A 24951-nucleotide genomic window follows, 5' to 3' on the forward strand; every position below is an offset into this window, starting at 1 on the left:
CCTATAGTTTAAGGATTTTTTAAGAGCATACTTTATTTCTCCCTTCCTGTTTTTATTATTGTCATACATTTTACTTTTATGTCCAAACTCCTAAATATTTGTTATGACTTGCTTTAAATAGTCAACTGTTTTTGTTTTTCTTAAATTGAGATATAATTCACATATTATAATACTCTTTTAAAGTTTATTATTTTTTTTGTGTGTGTTTTTTTTTGGGGGGGGTTATATGTACAGAGTTGTGGATCCATTCTCGTAGTCTTAATTCTAGAACATTTTTATCACTCTAGAATGAAATCCCATACCAGTTCCCATACCAATTAGCAGGCATTTCCTATTCCCCAGTCATCTTAGTCCCTTAGCAACCATTATTCTACTCTCAGTCTCTATAGATTTGCTTGTTACTGACATTTCATGTAAATGGAATCACATAATATGTGGTCTTTTGTGGCTGGCTCTTTTATTTAGCAATTATTTCAAGATTCATCGGTGTTTTATCATGTGTTATTACTTCATACTTTTTTATTTGCTAAATATGCATTTTCTTTATCTTTTTTTAACAGTTAATTGACATTTGGATCGTTTTACGTTTTAGCTATTATGAATAATACTGCCATGAACATTCATAAACAAATTTTTGTGTGGGCATATGTTTTCAATTCTCTTAAGTATATACCTAAAAGTAGAATTGCTGAGTCATGTGGCATTGCATATTTAACCTTTGAAAAAATGCCAAGTTATTTTCCGAAGTGGCTTCACCATTTTACATTACCACTAGCAACATATGAGGATTCCAGTTTCTCTCCATTCTTGCCAACATGTCAATTTATTAGATGATAGTGGATGCGTAGTGGTTTTTAGTGGATTGCCTTGTGGTTTTGATTTGCATTTCCTTAATGACTAATGATGATGAAAATCTTTTCATGTGCTTCTTGGTCATTTGCCTATCTTCTTCAGACAGATAGCTAGTCAGATCCTTTATAACTGAGTTATCTATCTTTGTATTGTTGAATTATAAGCGCTCTTTTTAAAAGAATCCATCTACAAATTCAGTATCAGATAGATGATTCGCTAATATTTTCTCCCTTTTTACTGACTGGTGTTCTTTAAAGCATGAAAGTTTTTAATTTTGATACATTTCAATTTCCATATTGTTTCCTATGCTTTAGTGTCATATCTAAGAAGTCATTGCCTAATCTAAGGAAGGTCACAATGATTTATGCCTATATTTTCTTCTAAGAGTTCTTATAGGTTTAGTTTGTATGTTTAGTCTTGGCTCCATTTTGAGTTAAATTTTTTATGTGGTATGAGGTATTGACCCAATTTCATTCTTTTGCATGTAGATATCCAGTTGCCCCAGCATGGTTTTTTGAAAGGAATATCCTTTTCCTTTGATTGTTGTGGTGTGCTTGTCAATGACTATAAATGTCTGGGTTTGTTTCTGGACTCTAGTCCATTGCTTTATTTCTGTTTTTAGAATTGTAAAGTACAAGTCCTACAAGTTTGTTCCTCTTTTGGGAACAAACAACCAAGATTGTTTTGGTTGTTCCAGGTCCTTTGTCCTTCCATAGGAATTGTAGAATCAGCAAGGATTTATACTTTCTGATGTTATTATAAATGGAATTATTTTCTTAATTTTATTTTTGGATTGTTCACTGCTAGTTTATAGAAATCAAGTTAATTTTTGTGAATTGATCTTGTATCCTGTGAGTTTGCTACACTCACTTATTTCTAATCTAATAGCTTTTCTTGTAAATTCCTTACAGTTTTCTCTATATAAGATTATGTCATCTGTGAATAGGGATAATTTTACCTCTTTCTTTTGAATGCCTTTATTCAAGTTTGGATGCCTTTTATTTTAACTGCCTTTTTATTTTTAAAACTTTGAAAGAAGTTTTAAAAATGTAACAAAACTCCTTTAAATCTACCCATGTAGTTACCATTTCTGATATTTTAATTCTTTTGTATATATCTAGTTTTTCATTTGATATTTTCCATTTGCCCTAAAGGATTTCCTTTGACATTATTGTAACACAGGGATGCTGAGAATGCATTTTTTTCAGCTTTTGTACACCTGGAAAGTCTTTATTTCTTTTTCATTTTTGAAGTATATTTTCTTTCTTTCTTTTTTATTTTTTGCAGTTTTTGGCTGGGACCGGATTTGAACCCACCACCTCCGGTATATGGGGCTGGCACCCTACTCCTTGAGCCACAGATGCCGCCCAAGATATTTTCATTGGTTATAGAATTCCGGTTATAGAATTCCCAATTTTCATTGGTTATAGATAGTTTTTTTTCTAACAGTACTATAAGGATATTGCTGCACTATTGGCTGGTTTGCTGGAGAAGTCTGTTGTGATCCTTATTTTTCTGATCCTTATTTTTATTCCTTGTGTATATGTGTGTGTATAAAGTCTGGATGCTTTTAGGATTTTCTCTTTATCACTGGTTTTGAACAATTTGATTATAGGATGCCTTGGAGTAAGTTTTTAAATGTTTTAGTTGGAGTTTGTTGAGCTTTCTAGATCTGTGAATTTGTAATCTTTGCCAAATTGGGAAATTTTTCAGCTATTATTTCTTTAGTTTTTTGTTTGTTTTGAGACAGAGTCTTACTATGTTGCCCTCAGTAGAGTGCTGTGGTATCATGGCTCACAGCAACCTCAAGGTCTTGGGCTTAAGCTATTCTCTTGCCTTAACCTCCCAAGTAGCTGGGACTACAGGCGCCTGCCACAACGCCTGGCTATTTTTTGTTGTGTTGTCATTGTTATTTAGCAGGCCTGGGCTGGGTTCAAATTCACCAGCCCTGGTGTATGTGGCTGGCACCCTAACCACTGAGCTACAAGTGCGGAGCCTTCTTCAGATATTTTTGTCTTTCCCTCTCTCTTCTTTCTTTCAGTGACCTTTGTTACACAAATATCAGACTACTCGAAGTTACTTCACCGCTCTCTGGGCTTCTATTAATTTTTATTTTTCATTCTTTGTTTATCATTGCATAGCTTATATTGCTATTGCTCTGTCTTCAAATTCAGTATTCTTTTCTGCAGTGTCTAATCTGCTACTAATCTCATCCAGTATGTTTTTCATATGGAATGATGTAGTTCTTACCTCTAGAAGTTCAGTGTGGGTCTTCAGCGTTTCTATTTAATATACTCTATATTCTAGGTTCTTGAACATGTGGAATATAGGTATCATAACTTTTAATGTTTTTAACTACTAATTCTATTATCCAAGTCATTTATGGGTAGGTTTTGAATGAGTAATTTTTCTCTTAATTATAAGGTGTATTTTTCTGCTTCTGTGCCTGCTTATTTTCATTATATTTGATGTCACCAGATCATATGAATTTTACTTGTTTAGATCCTGAATATTTTTGTATTTCTAGAAATAATTTTGCGGTTTGTTCTGGGATAGTGTTAAGTTGTTTGGAAGTAATTTGATTCTTTCCAAGCTTAGTTTTAAACTTTTAAAGGTGATGCCAGGACAGCTTTTAGTATGGGGATAATTTTGCCCATTTTAGGCAATACCCTTTTGAATATTCTTCATGATACCCTTTAAATTACAAGGTTTTCCACTCTGGCCAGTCGTAGCATAAACTGTTTTTTACACTGTATTAGTTACAGAGATCATTCCCACTGTTCAGTTAAGTTCTTTTTCCAGATTTGAGTAGTTTTCTCATATACATGTGGTGATCAGTAGTCAGTTGTTACCTTGAATATTTTTTGTAGCTTTCTGGAACCCTCATTCTGTGTAGCTCTATCTTCCCCACTACTTTGCTCTGGCTTTCCTGGACTTTCAGTTCTGTCTTTTCAATTCTGGGAGATTTCTGGGCTCTGTCAGGGTTTATCTACTTTATACCTTGAAAACAATTATATGGCTCACCCTGTTTGTTTCCCCACTTTTAATGCTTATAATCCTATGCTGCCTATATCCAGTGAAAGCTGTTGTTTAATATGTTTTGTCAGGGTTCTTTTTGTTGTTATTTCTGGAAGTAGGGTAAATCTGGTCCCTGTTACTCCCTTTTAGCTGTAAGAAGACATTTGGGGTGGGATGTGTGTGCCTGTATGTATATATTTTTTTCTCAAGACTAGAAATGATGATGTGCTTTTCTTTTCCTTGAACAACATGTGTCTTGTGATTTTTTTCTGTGTGTAATCTTTGTTGTTACTGATGTTCAGTATCTACAGCTTCATTCATTAAGGTTTTCACAGTGGTAATTATGTCAGTTCAAGTCTTCTGGGAAGCAGACTCCCAGATGGAATTAAAAATGGAAGAGGTTTAATGAAGGAAAACCTATGTATAAAGAGTAGTATGAGCAGTAACAGAAAAAGGAAGCCTTCAGATTTCACTACAGATTTGGCACCCAGGAGAGGAGAGCAAAATAGGAAGAACCTCAGACTTCAAATTGCCAAGTAGTCTGAGATAGTGTCTGTTACACTAGTGGAGAGGCTTATACCTTAAATAAGCCTTACATACCTTTTGAGGCTGCCATTTGGAACAGAGGTGGTCCGTTTCTAGTATCTCTCCTGTTCTTAGAAGATGGAGCAACTAGAGGCTATTAGTTAACTAACCCTTTGCAACAAGTTCCCTCTCTCTTTTGCAGCTGTGTTGTTCTACTTTTCACAGTAAAGTTCATAATTCATCAGGAATTAATATGCACATAAAGTGTTAAGTAAGTTCATATTTCCATACTGGTGGTCTCTTGGCCCAAGCACTATTTATTGAGAATACTGTCCCACCTCTCCAAATGTCAATGACGCAGTGGTTATAAATCAAGTGACTGGAGGTGTGTCCTTCCCTTATCATATCGTCTTCTTTGGTAATTCTTATCCTGAACTTTATGCTTATCTTTCTTTTGTTTTTCTATGTCAGGGGTTGGCAAACTTTTTCTGTAAGTGACTGGATATAGGTGCCAAAAAAAATGTATACACAGTTTAAGCAATGAAAAAAATGTATTTAAAATTGTAATACTTAATATGTATCAGTAACAAAAGATGAATACAAGTCATGTTTAACTTCTACAATTACAAGAGATGACCATCATTGTCTAGACACTGCTGATTATGGTGAACTACTACTTGAGCACTGTTGACCAAACTGTCCACTTGTATTGCTATGCATGCCATTTCAGGTTCTTCACAAAATACTGCCAGTGTAGCTGGCAAAGGAGAGAGAAAGTTTCCCAAGTCTTAACCTCCCCATCTCAGAGCAGAGAATGGAAACATAGATTGAACTGTGCAAGTTAGTAGCATAACAACTAGTACTTAGAGAATTTCAATTGTATAAATACACCAGAGTTTTAGTATTTTTTGGTTGTTAGACATTCATGTTTTCAGGTCGTTATTGTTAAACCCAGTAGTGCTAAAGTTTTTGCCTGTGTGCAAGGGTTTGTCTTATTTTTTTACTCACTGTGTCTCTACTAAAATGTCTTTTCATGGGTTATTAGCAGCTTCTTTTATTGCCAAATCTAGTGCCTTCTAGAGTGTTGACCCCACTTTTTTTTTTGAGTATTTTTTTTATTTTTTCAAAGTAATATGAGGGTACAATTTTTAGGTATTTTTATAATACTTGTTATAAAATATTTTGTTTTTATTCTATTTGTTTAATTTTATTTTATAATATTTATTTTTCCATTTTTGTGATACTTTACTAAGAAGAATGTATTTCTTTTTGAAATTTTTTCTTTCTTTTCTCCCACACTATTTCATGCTTCTGATTCTCTTCCTGTCCTTTCAAATGCCTATTTAAATACCAGGTTTCTTAGATTTGTAGATGATTTTTTAAAACTAGTATTTTTCTTAATTTTAAAGGTACATACAGTTATTAATGAAAAATTTAAAACATAGAGAAGTATGAAGGAAATAAGAAAAATCTAAACAGCATTCATAATACCAGGTGGCTGACTTTTAAATCTTTGTGTCTGACTTGAGAGCCAGACCCACCTTTCCAACATCCTGTGTAGAGATTTCCTTATGAATGTCTTGTGGGCATCTTAAATTGTGCATTTCTAAAGCCAAACTTATTTTCTTATATCTCCTTTTCCACATTTCCTTTTCCTACCCTCTTTCCCACCTTTGGCTATTACTATTTCCAGGATCCATTTTAGGGGTCTTCATTTCTTCTTAGCTCTCTGCAGGAAATGAACTAACTTCTTTTAGTGGTTGTGCAAATGCCAAAGACTGTAATTCCTTCCTTGTACATGTTTTTTATGATGCTCTTGTGAATTCCTGAGTTTTATGTCTTTAAAGACCTCCCTTAATGATTGCTAGAGTTCTGGGGAGAACTTTTTGTAGCACAAAGGATTAAGATAATACAGTATTTAAAAGTACAAACTCTAGAAACTATGTTTGCATACTGATTATGCTGTTTAACTGTTATAATCCTGGATATGTACCCTTGATATAGAATAGGAATAATGACTGTGTAATAGCATTGTCTTGAAAATGAAATGGAGTAATAGGTACACAGTACTTGGAATATTCCTGGCATGTGTAAGCACTAAATATAAATGTTAGCTATTGCTATTGTATTATTACTCTTCTTAGTTATGGGTATCTCTGCTGCCACCTTAGTATACTCTTAAGAAGCCTAGGGGCGACCAGGTGCAGTGGCTCATGCCTGTAACCCTAGCACTCTGGGATGCTGAGGCAGGTGGATTGCCTGAGCTCATGAGTTCAAGACCAGCCTGAGCCAGAGCGAAATGGCTGGGCGTTGTGGTGGGTACCTGTAGTCCCAGCTACTCGGGAGGCTGAGGCAAGGGGATCACTTGAGCCCAAGAGTTTGAGGTTGCTGTGAGTTATGATACCATGGTGCTCTACCAAGGGCAATATAGTAAGACTGTGTCTCAAAAAAAGAAAAAAATAATAAATAAATAAAATAAAGCCTAGGGGGCTATGGTGTAGAAAAAGTTCTCAGTATCTTCCATTAGGTATTTGTTTTTTATGACATTCACTCAAGGGAAAGTTGTTTCCCTAATACTCCCTAGCATTTAATCAGGGACTTCTTTTACTTTTAAGTTCTTTCTGTGTGCTTTTCTGTGTAAATTTCATGAAGTCCTCTGGAGGACAGTTGTTAGCCTGTTTTTAATTCATAATGGGTTTAAATGAAACAGGTAGACAGTGTTCTAGATAAAAGGTATCTCAGAAATCACCTTCTATGCTTATTTTAATAGTTTACTTGAAAAGATTAAAACATTTTGCTTTTAGAAAAAGTTTAACCAGAAGATTTTTTGTTTTAGAATTCCTACAGGGGAGAAATAAAGAGTGCATCATTGAAGGATTTATGTCTTGAAGACAAAAGACGCATTGCAAATTTAATTAAAGAGCTGGCCAGGTAAGACAAAATTTTATATGAAATGCATTAATATATGACAGAAACTCTTTTTGAAAACAGAAAATTACAAATATGTTTTGATATCATTATATCTTTGATCTTATGGGAACAAAATGTTTGGAGGAAAGAAAAGCTATTCTGAGAGGTTAAAAAAAAACCCTAAAAGGTTAAAAAAAGAAACGCCAGAAGCATACCACTTTCTAATTTACATTTTCTTATTTATTTAATTTTCCTAATTACTTGATGGAAATATTTACAGCAGTTAACTGTAAAGAGAGAAAAGTTTGAAACTTAGCTCTCTTGTTGAAGTGAGTTGATACTGCAACCAGAGGCATAGCCATTACTTTTGCTTTAGCATTTGAATAGGGAAGAATATTTTATTGTAGTCTATCACAAGAGAACCTGTTGTCTCTTTCCTAACTCCTACTGCTCAGATAAGGGATTTTGAATTTGAGAATGATAGTTTTTAGCTGTTTAAAGTACTATTTCAGTTTATTAAAGATATGTATGGTGCATATCTACTTTGTATGTATAATTTCTTCATCAACATACGTATCCAGTTTTGGGGTCTTAAAAAATACTTAATAAATGAAGATATCTATAGAGAAATGTATTAATACAAATTGTAAAAGTTAAATTTAGGAAGAGAACATACCTAAAAGTCAATGAAATAGTACTAGTTTTGTCGCTGAGTTGCATATTTGGAAACAGTAGTAGGTGGGTTTTTTTATTTCTAATTAAAAATAATATTGGGTGTGTTTCAAAATGTTTCTCATATTGAGGTCTTAAAATAATTGTAGAATATTACTCTAAATCATAGAAACTGAGTTTCAAAGATGACTAAAAAAAGTAATGTTTTGGGGACCAGAATAAAGGATGTAGATTCAAAGTGCCTGCCTTAGTCTGAATTTGGTAAGGTACCTGAGATAAAGAGTAACTTCTTTCTGGGTGGCGCCTGTGGCTCAAAGGAGTAAGGCGCCCGCCCCATATGTTGGAGGTGGAAGGTTCAAACCCAGCCCCAGCCAAAAACTGCAAAAAAAAAAAGAGTAACTTCTTTCATTAAAATTCTTTGGCCATTCTAGTTCCTAAAGTAGAGTTTTCATTAACTTCAGACAGTATTCTTTTACTGGGAAAATATTTAATTGTACTTTTCAGTATGTGAAGATGATCTTAATTGTGGATGTCCTTAGCACAAGTTTGATGGCATTGCAGGTGTATTACCCTTAGTTTGACACTCTCTATTTATGGTCCTGAGTTGCCATTCTTGTCCTGAGTGACCCATTTTATTTCCGCTGCCAAGCTTGGAGAATACCCGAAATATTCACCATGTTCTTTTTGTTTTAATAGTATTTTACTTGCTAGAAAAATGGTAGATTTTTATTAACTTTTTAATAGAATGTCATATACTTCAATCACTGGCAACAAAACATTCCAAATGTGTCTTTTTTTTTTCTTTGAACTTTCAACCTGGTTTTGAATAATTCATTTTCCCTTGGCATTAAATAAATTCATTTCTTTTATCTTAAAAAATGAAGTATTCCTTTGACCATATTTCCCTCTACCTACTGACTTCTTGTACTCCACAATGTAACCTTGTTCCTAAGAGTCTATAATATTATTTTCTTTTTTTTTTTTTTGTAGAGACAGTGTCTCACTGTACCCCCCTCGGGTAGAGTGCCGTGGCGTCACACGGCTCACAGCAACCTCCAGCTCTTGGGCTTACGCAATTCTCTTGCCTCAGCCTTCCGAGTAGCTGGGACTACAGGCGCCCGCCACAACGCCCGGCTATTTTTTTGTTGCAGTTTGGCCGGGGCTGGGTTTGAACCCGCCACCCTCGGCATATGGGGCCGGCGCCCTACTCACTGAGCCACAGGCGCCGCCCTATAATATTATTTTCTAATCAGTTGCATTTCATTTCTTCATCAAGCTTATTTGCTTGCTTGTCAGTATTTATTTATAAACGTATCAAAGTGCAATTTGAATGCAATAGTATGTACTCATTTAATTTTAAAGAAAAATTTTCTTGGTGCTCTTTTGTTACATGTACCCATTTTCAGTGTATATTTCAATGAGTAATTTGTATATATCTTACAAATGTAAGATATAAAACATTTCCTATCTATGATATATAACATTGTGTCACTCCAAAAAATTACCTTTAGGCCTTTTGCAGTCAATTCCCTCCATTCCCCATTCCAGGCAACCATTAATGTGATTTCCATCGTTATAGCTTAGTTTTACATCTTTGACACATCATATAAATGGCCAAAAAGTATATACTTTTATACTGTCTGGCTTCTTTTCCTCAGGATAATTATTTATATGTGTGTGTGTGTGGGCAAATATACATAAGATTTATCATACTCATTTTTTAAGCGTACAGTTAAATGGCATTAATACCTTCATAGTGCTATGCAAAGATCTCCACCATTCATCTCTAGAACTTTTTCAGCATCTCAAACTAAAACTGTATACCCATTAAATAATACCTCTCCTTCTTTTCTCTCTTGCCCCAGGCAAACAACCATTATTCTAGTGTCTCTATGAATCTGACTATTCTGCCCATCCCAAAGAGCATCTAGTATTCTAGTTGCTTCATGTGGCAATCCTTTTGTATCTGTTTTTTTTTGTAGAGACGGAGTTTCACTTTATTGCCCTCGGTAGAGTGCCGTGGCATCACACAGCTTACAGCAACCTCCAACTCCTGGGCTTAGGCGATTCTCCTGCCTCAGCCTCCCGAGCAGCTGGGACTACAGGCGCCCGCCACAACGCCCAGCTATTTTTTGGTTGCAGTTTGGCCGGGGCTGGGTTTGAACCCACCACCCTCGGTATATGGGGCCGGCGCCCTGCTCACTGAGCCACAGGCGCCGCCCTGTATCTGTTTTTTTTTATAGTTAATAATGTTTTTGATTTGTTGTGTATTCATCTGTTAATGAACATATGTGTGGTTCCACTTTTTACCTTTTATGAATGAAGGTATAAACATTCTATAAACATTCATGTATAAATCTTTGTATGACCATAATTTTCGTTTTTCAGGAAATGCTCAATTATATGTTAAGTGCATATTTAACTTTAAAAGGGGTGACACCTGTGGCTCAAAGGAGTAGGGCACTGGCCCCATATACTGGAGGTGGTGGGTTGGAACCCAGCCCCAGCCAAAAAACTTCAAAAAAAAAAATAAGTGTATATTTAACTTTAAAAGAAAGTAGCAAACTAATTCCCAATTTGATTATACCATTTCACACTTTTACTAGCAACTTGACTTGAATTCCATTATTTTATATAGGCACCAACTTTTGATATTGTCATTCCTTTAAATTCTGACTTTTCTTTTTTTTTTTTTTTTTTTTTGAGACAGTGTCTTACTTTTGTTGCCCTTGGTAGAGTGCTGTGGCATCACAGCTCACAGCAACGCTTGGGATCAAGCAATCTTCTTGCCTCAGCTTCCTGCTACTATAGGTAGCAGCCACAGCACCTGGCTATTTTAAGGGGCCAGGTCTTGCTTTTACTTGGTCTCTAACTCCTGAGCTCAGAAAATCCATCTGCCTTGGCCTCCCAGAGTGCTAGGATTATAGGTGTGAGCCACCTCACCTGGCCTAAATTCTGGCAATTCTAATGAGAATAGCTAATCCATTCCTGATTTGATGGGCATTTAGGTTGTTTCCACATTTTGGCAATTGTAAATTGAGTTGTGATAAAGCAGGGGTCCTCAAACTATATCCCTCAGGCCACATGCAGTGGTGTGATTGTATTTGTTCCTGTTTTGTTTTTTCACTTCAGAATAAGATATGTGCAGTGTGCATAGGAATTTGTTCATAGTTTTTTTTTTTTTTTAAACTATAGTCCAGCCCTGGCCCCCCGTTTAAAATGTTTGAGGACCTCTGATAGTGCATATGTCCTTATGATAAAATGACTTTTTCTCCTGGGTAGCTGCCTAGAAGTGGGATTGCTGGGTCAAATGAGAGATCTAATTTGAGTTCCTTGAGGATTCTCCATGTTTCTTTCCAGAGAGGCTGTATTAGTTTGCAATCCCACCAATAGCAATCTCTTTCCACATCCACACCAGCATCTGCAACTTTGAGATTTTGTAATGTGGACTAATGTTAGTGGGGTTAGGTGATATCTCAGGGTGGTTTTTATTTGCATATCTCATGGAATACTATTTAGCCATTAAAAATAGTGTGACATCACAGCTTTTGTATTAACCTGGGTGGAGTTGAAACCCATTCTTCTCAGTAAAGTATCACATGAATGGAAAAGCAAATATCCAATGTACTCAATACTAATATGAAGCCAGTAGACAATCTAATTCATGACCACATAGAAGAAAAACTCGTTTCAACTCAAGTTGGGGAAAGGGGAAATGGGGTGGTTGGGGTGCTCCCACTGAATGGTCACAATGTAAGGATGTATGGCATACCTTTGGGGTTCTATTAATTTGGTAAATTACACTGATCACTGATAGTTTTTTTTTTTTTTTTTTTTTTAATATTTCATTTACCTAGCATTCCTGAATATTGTGACTTGGTTGTTTATATTCTTAGATTAACCTGAAATAAAAAAACTAAAGTTATGCTAAAAATAAAAAGAGAATAGTGTTATCACCTTGTAGAATTAATTTGTGTCTCTTCAGTGGCTACTGTGATCATTAACCATTCTTCTTTTGTGAAATGTCTATCAAATCTTTTTTTTTTTTTTTTGCAGTTTTTGGCCGGGGCTGGGTTTGAACCCACCACCTTCGGCATATGGGGCCAGCGCCCTACTCCTTTGAGCCACAGGCGCTGCCCTGTCTATCAAATCTTTTGCCTCTTTTTTTCACCCATTGCATTCTCTCTTGATATTGAAGTTTTAGAGTTTTGATATATTCTGTGCATAAGTTGTTAAATATGTAGGTTTTTTTCCCTCAGTCTGCTGTTTGCTTTTGTAATTACCTTAATGTTTTCTTTTGATAAACAAAGTTTTTAATCTTGACAAAGTTCACTTTATCAATTTTTTTTTCTGTTGTTCATGTTTTTACTCTTCTACCTAAGAAGTCCTGCCCATCCCAAAGAGCAAGGATTTTTTTCCTTTTCTACAGAATATCCTCAGCCTCTTTGTCAAATTCAGTTGACCATATTGTATGGTCTATTTCGGGGCTGTTTATTCCATTCATTGAAGTATATGTCTATCCTTATGCCAATACTACCCTGACTTGATTATTATAATTTCATATTTAGTCTTGAAATCAGGTAAATCCTATAGCTTTGTTCTGCTTGCACATTGTTTTGGCCCTTTGAGGTCCTTCACATTTCTCTGTAAATTTTAGAATCATCTTTTCTATTTCTGAAAGAAAATTATCTCCTGGAATTTTGGGTGGTGTGTATTGAAATTATAGAACAGTTTGAGGAAAACTAACTTTATTTAGTCTTCTCATTTTTGAATATGTTGTTATCTCTCCGTTATTTATTTAAGTTTATTTTTCTCAGAAGTGATTTGTAATTTTCAGGATATAGTTCTTAAACACATTTTATTAGATCTATGCTAAAAATAGTTTGTGATTTTAATACCATAGTAAATGGCATTTTAAAAAGTTTTTATTTAATTTTCATTATTTTTGATAATAGGAAAAAACAGTTGATTTTTTAATATTGATTTGATATACCTTTAAACTTTTCTGTGACAGTAGTTTTTTGTAGAATCCTTTGGATCTTCCCTTTAATAGATCATGTCATCTGCAGATTACAACAGTTTTACTTTTTCTTTCCAATCTATATACTTTCTTTTTCTTGCTCTTTTGCTTTGGTTAGGACCTCAAGTGCAATGTTGAATAAAAGTGGTGGAAGGCAGGTATCCTTGCCTTTTCTCATTCTTGATCTTAAATCTTTTATCCTTAAGTTCAATGTAAGCTGCAGGCTATTTGTAGATGTTTATTATCAGGTTGAGGAAATTTATTTTTGTTTCTAGTTTGCTGAGAATTTTTTTCTTTAATTGTAAATTGGTGTATAATTTTGTCAAAGGACTTTTTTTATTCATCTTTCTTTTTCTTTTCTGTTAATGTGGTAAATTACACTGATCAGTGATTGATATTTTTGAATGTTTCATTTACCTTGCATTCCTGGCCTAAATTCCATTTGGTCACATTCTGCTTTTTGAGATTTTGGGGTTTTTTTTCCTATGCTATTGCAATACCTGACAATTTATTAAAGTTAGTTATATCATTAGAAATATTTAGTTTTCATGAAATGTCTTAGTGCATTTTTTTTTTTTTGAGACAGAGTTTCACTCGTCGCCATCTGTAGAGTTCTGTGGTGTCACAGCTCACAGCAGCCTCCAGCTCTTGGGCTTAGGTGATTCTCTTGCCTCAGCCTCCCAGTAGCTGGGACTACAGGTGCCTGCCATAATGCCCAGCTAGTCTTAGTGCATTTTTAAATTTAATTTTTTAAATTATGGTAAAACACACATCATGAAAATAACCATCTAACCAATTCTTTTTTCTTTTTTAAATGTTGAAAATGTATCATTTTCTTTTTTTCTTTCTTTTTAAAAATTTATTTATTTTTGTTGTTGGGGATTCATTGAGGGTACAAAGAACGTCGTTACATTGATTACTTGTATTAGATAATGACCCTCTTATAATAGTGTTCTGCCCCCAAAAGTGTGCCACCCCATTACTCCTCCACCCCCTTCCTCCTTCCCTCTCTCTCCTCTCCTCATCCCTCACCCCCCACCATGTGCTAGGTCATCAACTGTCCTCATATCAGAATTGAATACATAAGATTATTTTTTCTCCATTCTTGTGATGCTTTGCTAAGGATAATGTGTTCCACTTCCATCCAGGTTAATACAAAAGATGTAAAGGCTCCATCTTTTTTAGTGGCTGAATACTATTCTATGGTATACATATACAACAGCTTGTTAATCCATTCCTGGGTTGATGGGCATTTAGGCTGTTTCCATATATTTTGGCTATTGTAAATAGAGCTGCAATAAATAGTCTAATGCAAGTGTCCTTATGATAAAAGGATTTTTTTCCTTCTGGGTAAATGCCCAGTAATGGGATTGCAGGATCAAATGGGAGGTCTAGCTTGAGTTCTTTGAGGGTTCTCCATACTTCCTTCCGAAAAGGTTGTATTAGTTTGCAGTCCCACCAGCAGTGTAAAAGTGTTCCCTTCTCTGCACATCCATGCCAGCATCTGCAGTTTGGAGACTTTGTGATGTGAGCCATTCCCACTGGGGTTAGATGATATCTCAGAGTGATTTTGATTTGCATTTCCCTAATAGTTAGGAATGATGAGCATTTTTTTGTATGTTTCTTAGCCATTTGTCTGTCTTCTTTAGAGAAGGTTCTATTCATCTCTCTTGCCCAGTGATATAAGGGATTGTTGGCTCTTTTTATGTTGTTTAACTTGAGTTCTCTGTATATCCTAGTTATTGAGCTTTTGTCTGATTCAAAATATGTAAATATTCTTTCCTATTGGGTAGAATGTCTATTTGCTTTGGTTGTTGTCTCCTTAACTGTACAGAAGCTCTTCAGTGTAATTAAGTCCCATTTGTTTATTTTTGTTGTCACAATTGCCACTGAAGTCTTCTTCTTAAAGTCTTTCCCCCAGGCCGATATCTTCAAGGGTTTTTCCTATGCTTTCTTAGAGGATTTTTATCATTTCATGCCTTAAATTTAGGTCTTTTCTCCATCTTGAATCAATTTTTGTAAGTGGAGAAATGTGCAGGTCCAGTTTCAGTCTTTTACATGGAGATATCCAGTTCTCCCAGCACCATTTATTGAATAGGGATTCTTTCCCTCAGTATATGTCCTTTGATTGGTTTATCAAAGATTAGTCTCTGTTTTTTTGTGCCAATGCCACGCTGTTTTAACCACTGTGGCCTATTAGTACAGCCTAAAGTCTGGTAGGCTGATGCCCCTGGCTTTGTTTTTATTACTAAGAATTGTCTTGGCTATATGAGGTTTTTTCTGATTCCATTCAAAACGAAGAATTATTTTTTCCAGGTCTTTAAAGTATGATGTTGGTATTTGAATCTTTAGATTGCTTTGGGAAGTATAGACATTTTAACAATGTTGATTCTTCCCAGCCATGGGCATTGTATGTTCTTCCATTAGTTAATATCTTCTGATGTTTCTTTTCTTAGGGGTTCGTAGTTTTCTTTATAGAGGTTCTTCACCTCTTTTGTGAGGTATATTCCTAGGTATTTCATTTTCTTTGAAGCTACTGAGGAGGGAATTATGCCCTTGATTATCTTCTCATCTTGGTTGTTATTGGCATATACAAAGGCTTCTGATTTGTGAACACTGATTTTATATCCAGAGACATTATTGTATTTTTTGATCACTAACAGTACTTTTGTGTTTGAGACTGTGGGGTTCTGAGACCCCGACTTGTGAAAAAAATGGAAAAACCCAGCCGGGCGCCACGGCGAGCACCTGTAATCCCAGCGGCTTCCGGAGGCTGAGGCAGCGGGGTGCCCGCAGCCCGAGTCTGAGGTTGTGGTGAGCTACCATGCCCACTGCACTCTGCTCAGGGGCATAGGGTGGGACCCTGTCTCAACAACAACAACAAAAAGATCATATCATTAGCACAGAGGGAGACTTTGACTTCCTCTGCCCCCATTTGGATGCCCTTTAATACCCTCTCTTGCCTGATTGTATTGGCTAGAACTTCAAGCACTATGTTGAATATCGGTGGTGATAGAGGACAACCTTGTCTTGTTCAACATCTGAGTGGAAAAGCTTTCTGTTTTACTCCATTCAGTATAATATTAGCTGTGGGTTTGTCATAGATGGCTTCAATCAGTTTAAGAAATGTGCTGCGAATGCCTATATTCTTCACAGTTCTAATTAGATAGGGATGTTGAGTTTTATCAAATGCTTTTTCTGCATCTATTGAGAGTATCATATGATATGGTGATATGGTCTTCGTTTTTGCTTCTGTTGATACAGTGAATTACATTTATGGATTTGCGTATGTTAAACCAGCCTTGAATCCTTGGGATGAAATGTACTTGATCGTGATTTATGACTTTTTTAGTGATAAGCTGCAATCTATTGGCTAGGATTATATTGAGAATCTTTGCATCTGTATTCATTAGTGAAATTGGTCTGTGGTTCTTTTAGTTGGATCTTTTCCTGGTTTTCGTATCAGGGTGACGTTTGCTTCATAGAATGTGTTGGGGAAGATTGATTCCTTCTTAATTTTTTGGAATAATTTCTGCAGTATGGGAATAAGTTCTTTGAAGGTTTGATAGAATTCTGGTGTGAAGCCGTCTGGTCCAGGGCATTTTTTTGTTGAGAGGTTTTTTATTGTTTCTTTGATCTCAGTACTTGAAATTGGTGTGTTCAGAAGATCTATTTCTTCTTGATTAAGACTAGGGAGAGGGTGTAATTTCAAGTATTGATCCATTTCCTCTACATTGTCAAATTTCTGGTTGTAGAGTTTCTTGTATTCAGAGATAATCTCTTGTATCTGTTGTTATTTCCACCTTATCTTTCCTGATTGAGGTTACTAGAGCTTTTGCTTTTCTGTTTCTAGTTAGTCTGGCTACAGGTTTATCTATTTTATTTACTTTTTCAAAAAAACAACTTTTTGTTTTGTTAATTTTCTGAATGATTTTTTTATTTTCAATTTTGTTAATCTCTGATTTAATTTGGGCTATTTCCTTGCTTCTGCTGAGTTTAGGGTTAAATTGATCATCTTTTTCCAATTCCCTAAGATGGTTTGTGAGTATGCTTATGTTTCTTGAAGGTAGGCATGTAGCACAATAAATTTTCCTCTCAGGACTGCTTTTTCTGTATCCCAGAGATTTTGGTAACTTGTGTCCTCATTGTTATTTTTGAGGAATTAACAAATTCCTCTTTTATCTCTTCCTGAACCCAACTATCATTCAGCATAATGTTGTTTAGTTTCCGAGGCTTTGTGCAGGGTTGAACATTGTTGTTGGAGTTGAGCTTCCTCATTATAGCCTTGTGGTCTGAGAAGAGACATGGAATAATTTCTATTTCTTTAATTTTGCTGAGATTTTATTTGTATCCTAGGATGTGATCTATTTTGGAGTATGTGCCATGAGCTGATGAGAAAAAAGTATATTGTTTTGGTTTAGGATGATGTGTTCTGTGTATATCTATTAATCCCATTAGTTTTAGGGTCACATTTAAGTTCTTTGTATCCTTGTTTAGTTTCTGTTTAGAGGATCTATCTGGTTCTATCAGAGGGTTGTTGAAGTTCCCGCTATTAAGGTGTTATAGGATGTCGTATTGCTCAGACCCCTCAAGGTCTGTTTCATAAATCTGGGAACCTTTAAGTTAGATGCATAAAAGTTTAAAATTGAAATGTCTTCTTGTTGTATTATTCCTTTGATCAGTATGCAGTGTCCATCTTTGTCTTAACCAAAGTTGCTTTGAATCTGCTTGTATCTGAGAATAAGATTGCAACTTCACCTTTGTTTTGATTTCCATTTGCTTGAAACACTGTTTTCCATCCCTTCACCCCGAGTCTTGAATTGTCTTTCAGGGATGGATGTGTCTCCTGGAGACAGCATATGGATGGCCTGTGTTTTTTTATCCAATAGACCAGCCTGTGCCTCTCCAGTGGGGAATTCAATCCATTGACATTTATTGAGAGTGTCAATAAGTGTGGTAGAATTCTGTTCATCTAATTATGAGATAGTTTGTTGTGTGATTTTATCCTTTGTGCCATTGTGAAAGCCAAGCTCTGGCCTTTGACTTCTAATTGTTTACTTTGGTGTTGGTCCATTGTGGTGTTCAGAATTGAGAATCAGTCTAAGTATTTCCTGTAGAGCTGGTCTTGTTATGATGAATTTCTTCAGTGCTTGTATATCTGCAAAATATTTGATTTCTCCATCAATTTTGAAGCTAAGTTTAGCAGGATACAGTATTCTGAGCTGAAAATTATTTTGTTTCAGGATGTTGAAGGTGGATGACCATGCTCTTCTGGCTTGGAAAGTTTCAGTCGAAAAGTCTGCTGTCATCCTAATGGCTCTGCCCTTGTAGGTCAATTGGCGCTCATTCCTAGCTGCTTGTAGAATTTTCTCCTTCATCTTGACTTTGTACAGGTTCATTACATTGTGTCTTGGAGAGGCTCTGTTAGAATTTGAGAACAACAACAGATTGAGAAGACCCAGGGTTCGATATCCATTTAAAAGGAGCGTGTCAGGATCCTTAGTGAAATTTGGGAAGTTTTCATTTATGATATTCTCCAATAGGGTTTCCATACCTTTGGGACAATCTTTTTTCCCTTCAGGGATTCCTATTATCCATATGTTTGAATACTTCATGGAGTCTCCTAGATCTCTAAGCACCTGCTCTACTTTCTCTCTCTTTTTTTCTGACTTTCTAACTACCTGTGTTAACTCAAAGACTTTATCCTCTAACTCTGATGTTCTTTCTTTTCCATGGTCTAATCTATTTTTGATAATTTCTACAGCTTCTTTACATTCCATGATTGTCTCCTTCATTTTTTAAGCTCATCCATATCTTTTCTATATTCTACATATCTCTCATCTGACTTTTGGTTCCATCTTTCCATTTTCTCATCCAATCCCCTTATTGTCTTAATCATCCATATTTTAAATTTCCTTTCTGTCAGATCCATTAATTCTTTATAGGAGGAGTCTTCTGTTATAATTGTCTCATGGTCCCTTGGAGGAGTTGCTCTATTTTGGTTCTTCATGGTACCTGAATTATTCTTTTGGTTCGTTCTCATGTGTTCTTTCTTCTTGTTCACTTGTGCACCTTTTTCCTTTTCACTTCTTCCTTTGCTTCAGGTTACCTTGTCTAAAAGGCTGAGAAGGGTTGGAGCAAGCAAGAAGAAGCAAGAGGAAAGGGAAAAAAGGGGGAGAAAAAAAGAAGGAGCAAGTAAGGGAAAAGAAAAGGAAATAAAAGGAAAGATTAAAAAGGGGGAAGAGGGAATGACAGAAGAAAGTTGAAGAACAGGAAAGAAGGAGGATGGGAAGGAAAGATAAGAGTGATAGAAGAAATGTTGTTGTTCAGCCCAGTGCTAAGGCCATGTCTATAGCTCAAGGGTTTTGAGGAACTGGGCTAGGTGGGTTCCTTTAAATCACGCACTTCTTACCAGCCTGAACACAGTCAAACCCTTCCGCTGCCAAATTAGGAAGTGAAGAAAAAGAGCAGACATAAAAAATAAGAAGGGAAACTTGAGTTCCTGGCCTATTTGAGCCAGGCAACTGCTATGGTCTGCCTGCCAGACCACAGCTGTGTCACACTCACCCTCAGCAAAGAAAGGGTGGAGAAAAAAGAAGAAATAAACAAAAAATAAAATAAAATAAAATACGGGGGGAAAAAAAAGAACAAATATTGAAAAAAAGAATAGAGAAGAGAAATTAAATGTACCCTATCTCACTTTGGTTTTGATTTGCATTTCCCAAGTGGCTGACAATGCTGAACATCTTTTCATGTGCTTGTTGATCGTTTGTATATATCTTGTTTGGAGAAATACCTATTCAAGTCTTTTGCATATTTTTAAAAATTGTCTGTTTGTTGTTACAACTGGTTTTTTAGATGTTCTTAATACTGGATCCTTATCATATGTATGATTTATAAATTACTTCTCCTATTCTGTGGGCTATCTTTTTACTTTATTAGTTTTGTCCTTTGAAACACAAAAGTTTTTACTTTTGATGAAATCTAAATTCTCTGTTTTTTCCTTTGTTGATGTTCTTTTGAGGTCATAACTAAGAAACCACTGCTAACTCAAAGATTATAAAGATTTACCCTCATGTTTTTGTATAAAGGTTTCATGGTTTTAGATCTTATATTTAGTTCTTTGATCCATTTTGAGTTAATTTTTGTATATGAGAAGAGGCAGAGTTCTAACTTCATTCATTTGCATGTGGATATCCATTTATTACACCACCATTTTTGAAGAGAATGTGCTTTTTCTATTTTATGGTCTTTGCATCCTTGTCAAAAATTCACCACAGATATACAGGCTTATTCTTGAGTTCTCAATTCTATTCCATTGAATGTCTACCCCTCTGATAATAACATATTGTTGAGTACGGTAGCTTTGTAAAAAGCATTGAAATCAAGAAGTACAGTTCCTCCAACTTTGTTCTTCCTTTTAAAGTTTTAGCTATTCAGAGACCTTTGCAATTCTGTATAAATTTTAGGATCAGCTTTTCCATTTCTCAGAAAAAGAGAGTTGGGATTTTGATGAGAGATTGCATTTAATCTATAGGTTATCACCTTAACAATATTAAGTTTTCCAGTCCATGAACATTGAATGTCTTTCAATATTTAGATTTTCTTTATTTCTTTTAGCAATATTTGTAGTTTTTAGTATGCAAGTTTTTCACTTCCTTGGTTAAATTTATTTCTAAGTATTTTATTCTTTTTGATGTTCTTGTAAATGAGATTGTTTTCTTAATATCCTTTCAGACTATTCATTGTTGAAGTACAGAAGTCTAAATATTATGTTGATTTTTTTACCCTGAAACTTTGCTTAATTTTCTTATTAGATGTATTTTTCATTTTTAGGATTCTTTAGGATTTTCTAAATATAATAGTACCCCTTTTTCTGCAGGAGACAAGTTCCAAGACTCCCTCAGTGGATACTTGAAATTGCTGATACTGTCAAACCCTTTATATGCCATATTTTTCCCTATGTATACATGCCTATGATAAGAATGGAGGAAAAAGTATCCAATGTACTCAGTACTTCTATGAAACCAACTTATATTTACTCACACTTTCTTATGAAAGATAGAACACAACTATAGCCCAGGATGAAGGAGAGAAATGGAGTGGGAAGGGAGGAGAGGGGAGAGGTTTGATAGAGGGAGGGTAAAAGGCGGGACCACACTTATGGAGCATATTGCAAGGGTACAAGTCAAATCTGTCAAGTGTAGAACATAAATGTCTTAACACAGTAATCAAGTAAATGAAGTGAAAGCTGTGTTGATTGGTTTGATGTAAGCATGTCAGGTTGTATAAAAAAATCAACACATTATTCATACCCCACATATGCATAAATGTATTCAGGATCTATGTGTATATGACCTAATACAAAAATAAAAATTATACCTGTGATAAAGTTTAATTTATAAATTATAGGTTAACAACAATACCAATAATAAAATAGAATAATTTTAACAATATGCCAGCATCACTACTCTTATGCTGTGGGGCCATTAATTGGTAAAGTAAGTACTTATACCATAAGTACTGTTATACCTCAATCTGATAACCAAGAGGGATACTAATTTATAACAATTTAGCTTCAACAGTGTATAATAACTCAACCTCTATACAGCTGTATCCCTCAGCCCATTTTGTTATCACTAATTGCATCTTTATATACATCATGTACTTTTTATGGGCTGAAATGTGTCTCTGCCATTCAGATGTTGAAGTGCTATTTCAGAATGTTCCTGTGTTTGGAAATATATCCTTTAAAGTGGTTATGAAGATAAAATGAGGTCATATGGCTGTATTTTAATTCAATCTGATATTTATATATGAAGAATAGATTAGACACAGACACGCATGTAAACAACAGAAAGACCATATGAGGACACATGAAGAAGGCAGCCATCTGCAAGTCATGGAGAGAGGCCTGAGAAGAAACCAACCTTTCTGATACCTTGATCTTGGATTTCTAGCCCCCAGGACTAGAAATAAGGTACAACTGTATAGAAGTTGAGTTATTACTACTCCTGGGGGCTAGAATTCCGGTGCAAAAATAAGTTTCAGTTGTTGAAACTACCCAGTCTATGGTACTTTATTACAGCAGCCCTAACAAACTGACATGTGCTTATTAACTTAGATTGATAATTGTTGTTTTATAAATTTGCCTTTTAAATCATGTATGAAACAAAAATAAAAGTTCCGTACCAAAAATACGATAGCACTGGCTTTTATATTTAACTACATAGTTGCCTTTACCAGTGATCTTTATATCTTTGGATGTCTTTGAATTACTTTTTAATATTCATTTCGGCCTGAATGGACTCCCTGTAGCATTTCTTGTAGAGCAGGTCTGCTAGTGATGTACTTGTGCAGCTTTTGTTCAACCAGGAATGTCTTAATTTTCTCATCATTTTAAAACATTTTGGGCTGAAACTCACGTATGTTAATTAACCATGTTACGGCACACAATTCAGTAACATTTATAGTATATTTACTGTGTTGTACAATCAGAACCTCTGTCTAGTTTGAGAACTGGATAGAGTTTCCATCACTCTGAAAAGATAATCCCCATATTCATTTTACAGTTACTACCTACTTCTCTTCCCTCCAGTTTCTGGCAACCACCAATCTACTTTCTGTTTCTATTTATTTATTCTTGACGTTTCATACAATGGAATTATATACTTTGAACCATTTGTTTATGGCTTCTTTGATTTAGCATGATTTTTTCAAGGTGAATATGTTGTAATATATAGCATGACTTCATTTATTTTCATAGCTAATCATATTCTACAGGATTATAGGACAATTTGTTGATCCATTCATCTGTTGATGGACGTTTTGCTTGTTTGTACTTTTTGATGATTGTGAATAGTGCTGCTATGAACGTTTACATGCAAGGATTTGAATACCTATTTTCAATTCTTTTGAGGGAATATCTAGGAATGGGATTGCTGGGTCTTGTAAGAATCTTACATTGAAGCTTTTGAGAAGCTACAAAAATGCTTTTCACAGCTGCAGAACCATTTTACATTCCTACCATCAATGAAAGAAGATTCCACTTTTTCTATGTCCTTGCCAACACTTCTTACTTTCCATTTATTGGATTATAGCCATCCTAGTAGATGTGAAATGTTATCTTATTGTGATTTTATTTTGTATTTCTCTAATGACTATTTAGTTTGAAGGTCTTTTCATGTGCTTGTTGGCTCTTTCTATATCTTCCTTGAAGAATTGTCTCTTCAAGTCCTTTCCTATTTTAAAATGGATTATTTGTTATTGAGTTGTTAAGATTTCTCTTTGTTATGATTACTCGACTTTTATCAGGTTTTATGATTCATAGATATTTTTTCCCATTTTTCATTGTCTGTTTGGTTTCTTGGTTTTTTACAGTATAAAAGTTTTATATTTTGTTGAGGTTTAAGTTCTTCATTTTTTTCTTTTGTTGCTTGTGTTTATGCTGTCATATGTAAGAATCTATTGCTAAATCTAAGGTCATAAAGATTTATTTCTATGTTTTCTTTTGAGTGATTTGTGGTTTTAGCTCTTGCATGGAGTATTTAAATCACTAATTCATTTTGAGTTAATTTTTGTGTATGATGTGACAGACATCCACCTTTATTCTTTTTCATGAGTTGTTCAGTTCTCCCAACTCTCTTTCATTTTTGAAGGATATTTTGCCAGATATATTGAATTCTTAGTTAGGTTTTTTTTTTCTTTCAGGACTTGAACTATGTCATTTCACAACTTTCTGGCCTTTATGGTTTCTTACTAGGAGTTTACTGTTTATCTTATTGAGAATTCCTTATATGTGATGAATCACTTCCTTCTTGGTGCTTTTAAGATGATCTCTTGTCTGACTTTAGACAGTTTGATTATAATATATCTTTGGATTGCTTTGAATTTATCCTCATTAGAGTTTGTTAAGGGTTTGGATATGTAGTGTCATGTCTTTCATGTAATTTGGGAATTTTGGGACCATTATTTCTTCAGATGTGCATTTTGCCTGTTTCTCCTCTTCTTATAGCATTGCTATAATATGTATGTTAATAGACTTGTTGCCATTCCACAAGTCCATTAATACTCTTCATTTCTATTCAATCAATTTCAATTGTTATATTTTCAAGTTTGCTGATTCTTTCTCGTGCCTTGTCAAATCTGCTTTTGAACCCCTATGTATTTATTTATTCATTCATTTGTTAATTCATTTTGAATATTATAGTTTTCAGTTCCAGAATTTTTATTTGATTCCTTTCATAATTTATTTCTCTTATTTTATTTTTATCCTCTATTTTTTCAGGCATTGTTCACGTGGTTTTCTTTAGTTCCCTAACTGCAGTTTCTTTTAGGTCTTTGAATATATTTAGGACAGTTGATTTAAAGTCTTTGTCTAACAAATCCAATGTCTGGGTAATCACAGTGTAGGTTTCTATCAGTTTTTTTATTTTTTTCAATGAATGTATCATAAATTCTGATTTCTTTTGTGGCTTATAGTTTTTATTTGAAAACTGAAATCTCTGGAAATCCAGATTTCTATCCCTTTCCTAAAGTTTGCTCTTTTTACTTGTTGGGGGCTGCTCTTATTCATTTGTTCAGTGACTTGTACAAGATATTTTTGCAAAGACCTTATTCCTTGTCATATAGAGTCTCTAAAGGTTTGGTTATGGTATCTCAATGTCAGCCAGTGACTTGTCCTTCAACAGTTGAAGTCAAAAAGGAAAAATAATTATTTTCCTTGTTGTGATTGGCTCTGATCTGGGGTATTTTTCAATGTTTACCCAGTTGGCCTATAACTCTGCATTAGTCTTCACCATTTGCTTGCACAGAGCTTAAAGATCAACCAGAAGTGTATACCTTTTCTGAAGTCTTTTCTGTATGTGTCTATGGTTCTGGACATATGCACTCTAGATTCCCTGGTATTTGTGAAAGCCATGCAGATCTCTTATTTTAGTGATTATCTTCCTTTT

The 24951-nt window shown here is 34.8% G+C and overlaps 1 protein-coding gene across 2 annotated transcripts in view; it reads left to right on the plus strand.

Moving 5' to 3' along the window:
* The window catches only part of KIAA1328 (KIAA1328 ortholog), a 399620-nt gene that overhangs the window by 15548 nt on the left and 359121 nt on the right, over positions 1 to 24951 (plus strand). For both annotated transcript variants that reach the window (XM_053571111.1, XM_053571112.1), the window contains exon 4: positions 7232 to 7326. In XM_053571111.1, coding sequence (XP_053427086.1) covers positions 7232 to 7326 — 95 coding nt within the window. The remainder of the gene's footprint in view (positions 1 to 7231; positions 7327 to 24951) is intronic.

The sequence above is a fragment of the Nycticebus coucang genome, chromosome 19, assembly GCF_027406575.1.
Source record: "Nycticebus coucang isolate mNycCou1 chromosome 19, mNycCou1.pri, whole genome shotgun sequence".
Classification (NCBI taxonomy): Eukaryota; Metazoa; Chordata; class Mammalia; order Primates; family Lorisidae; genus Nycticebus; species Nycticebus coucang.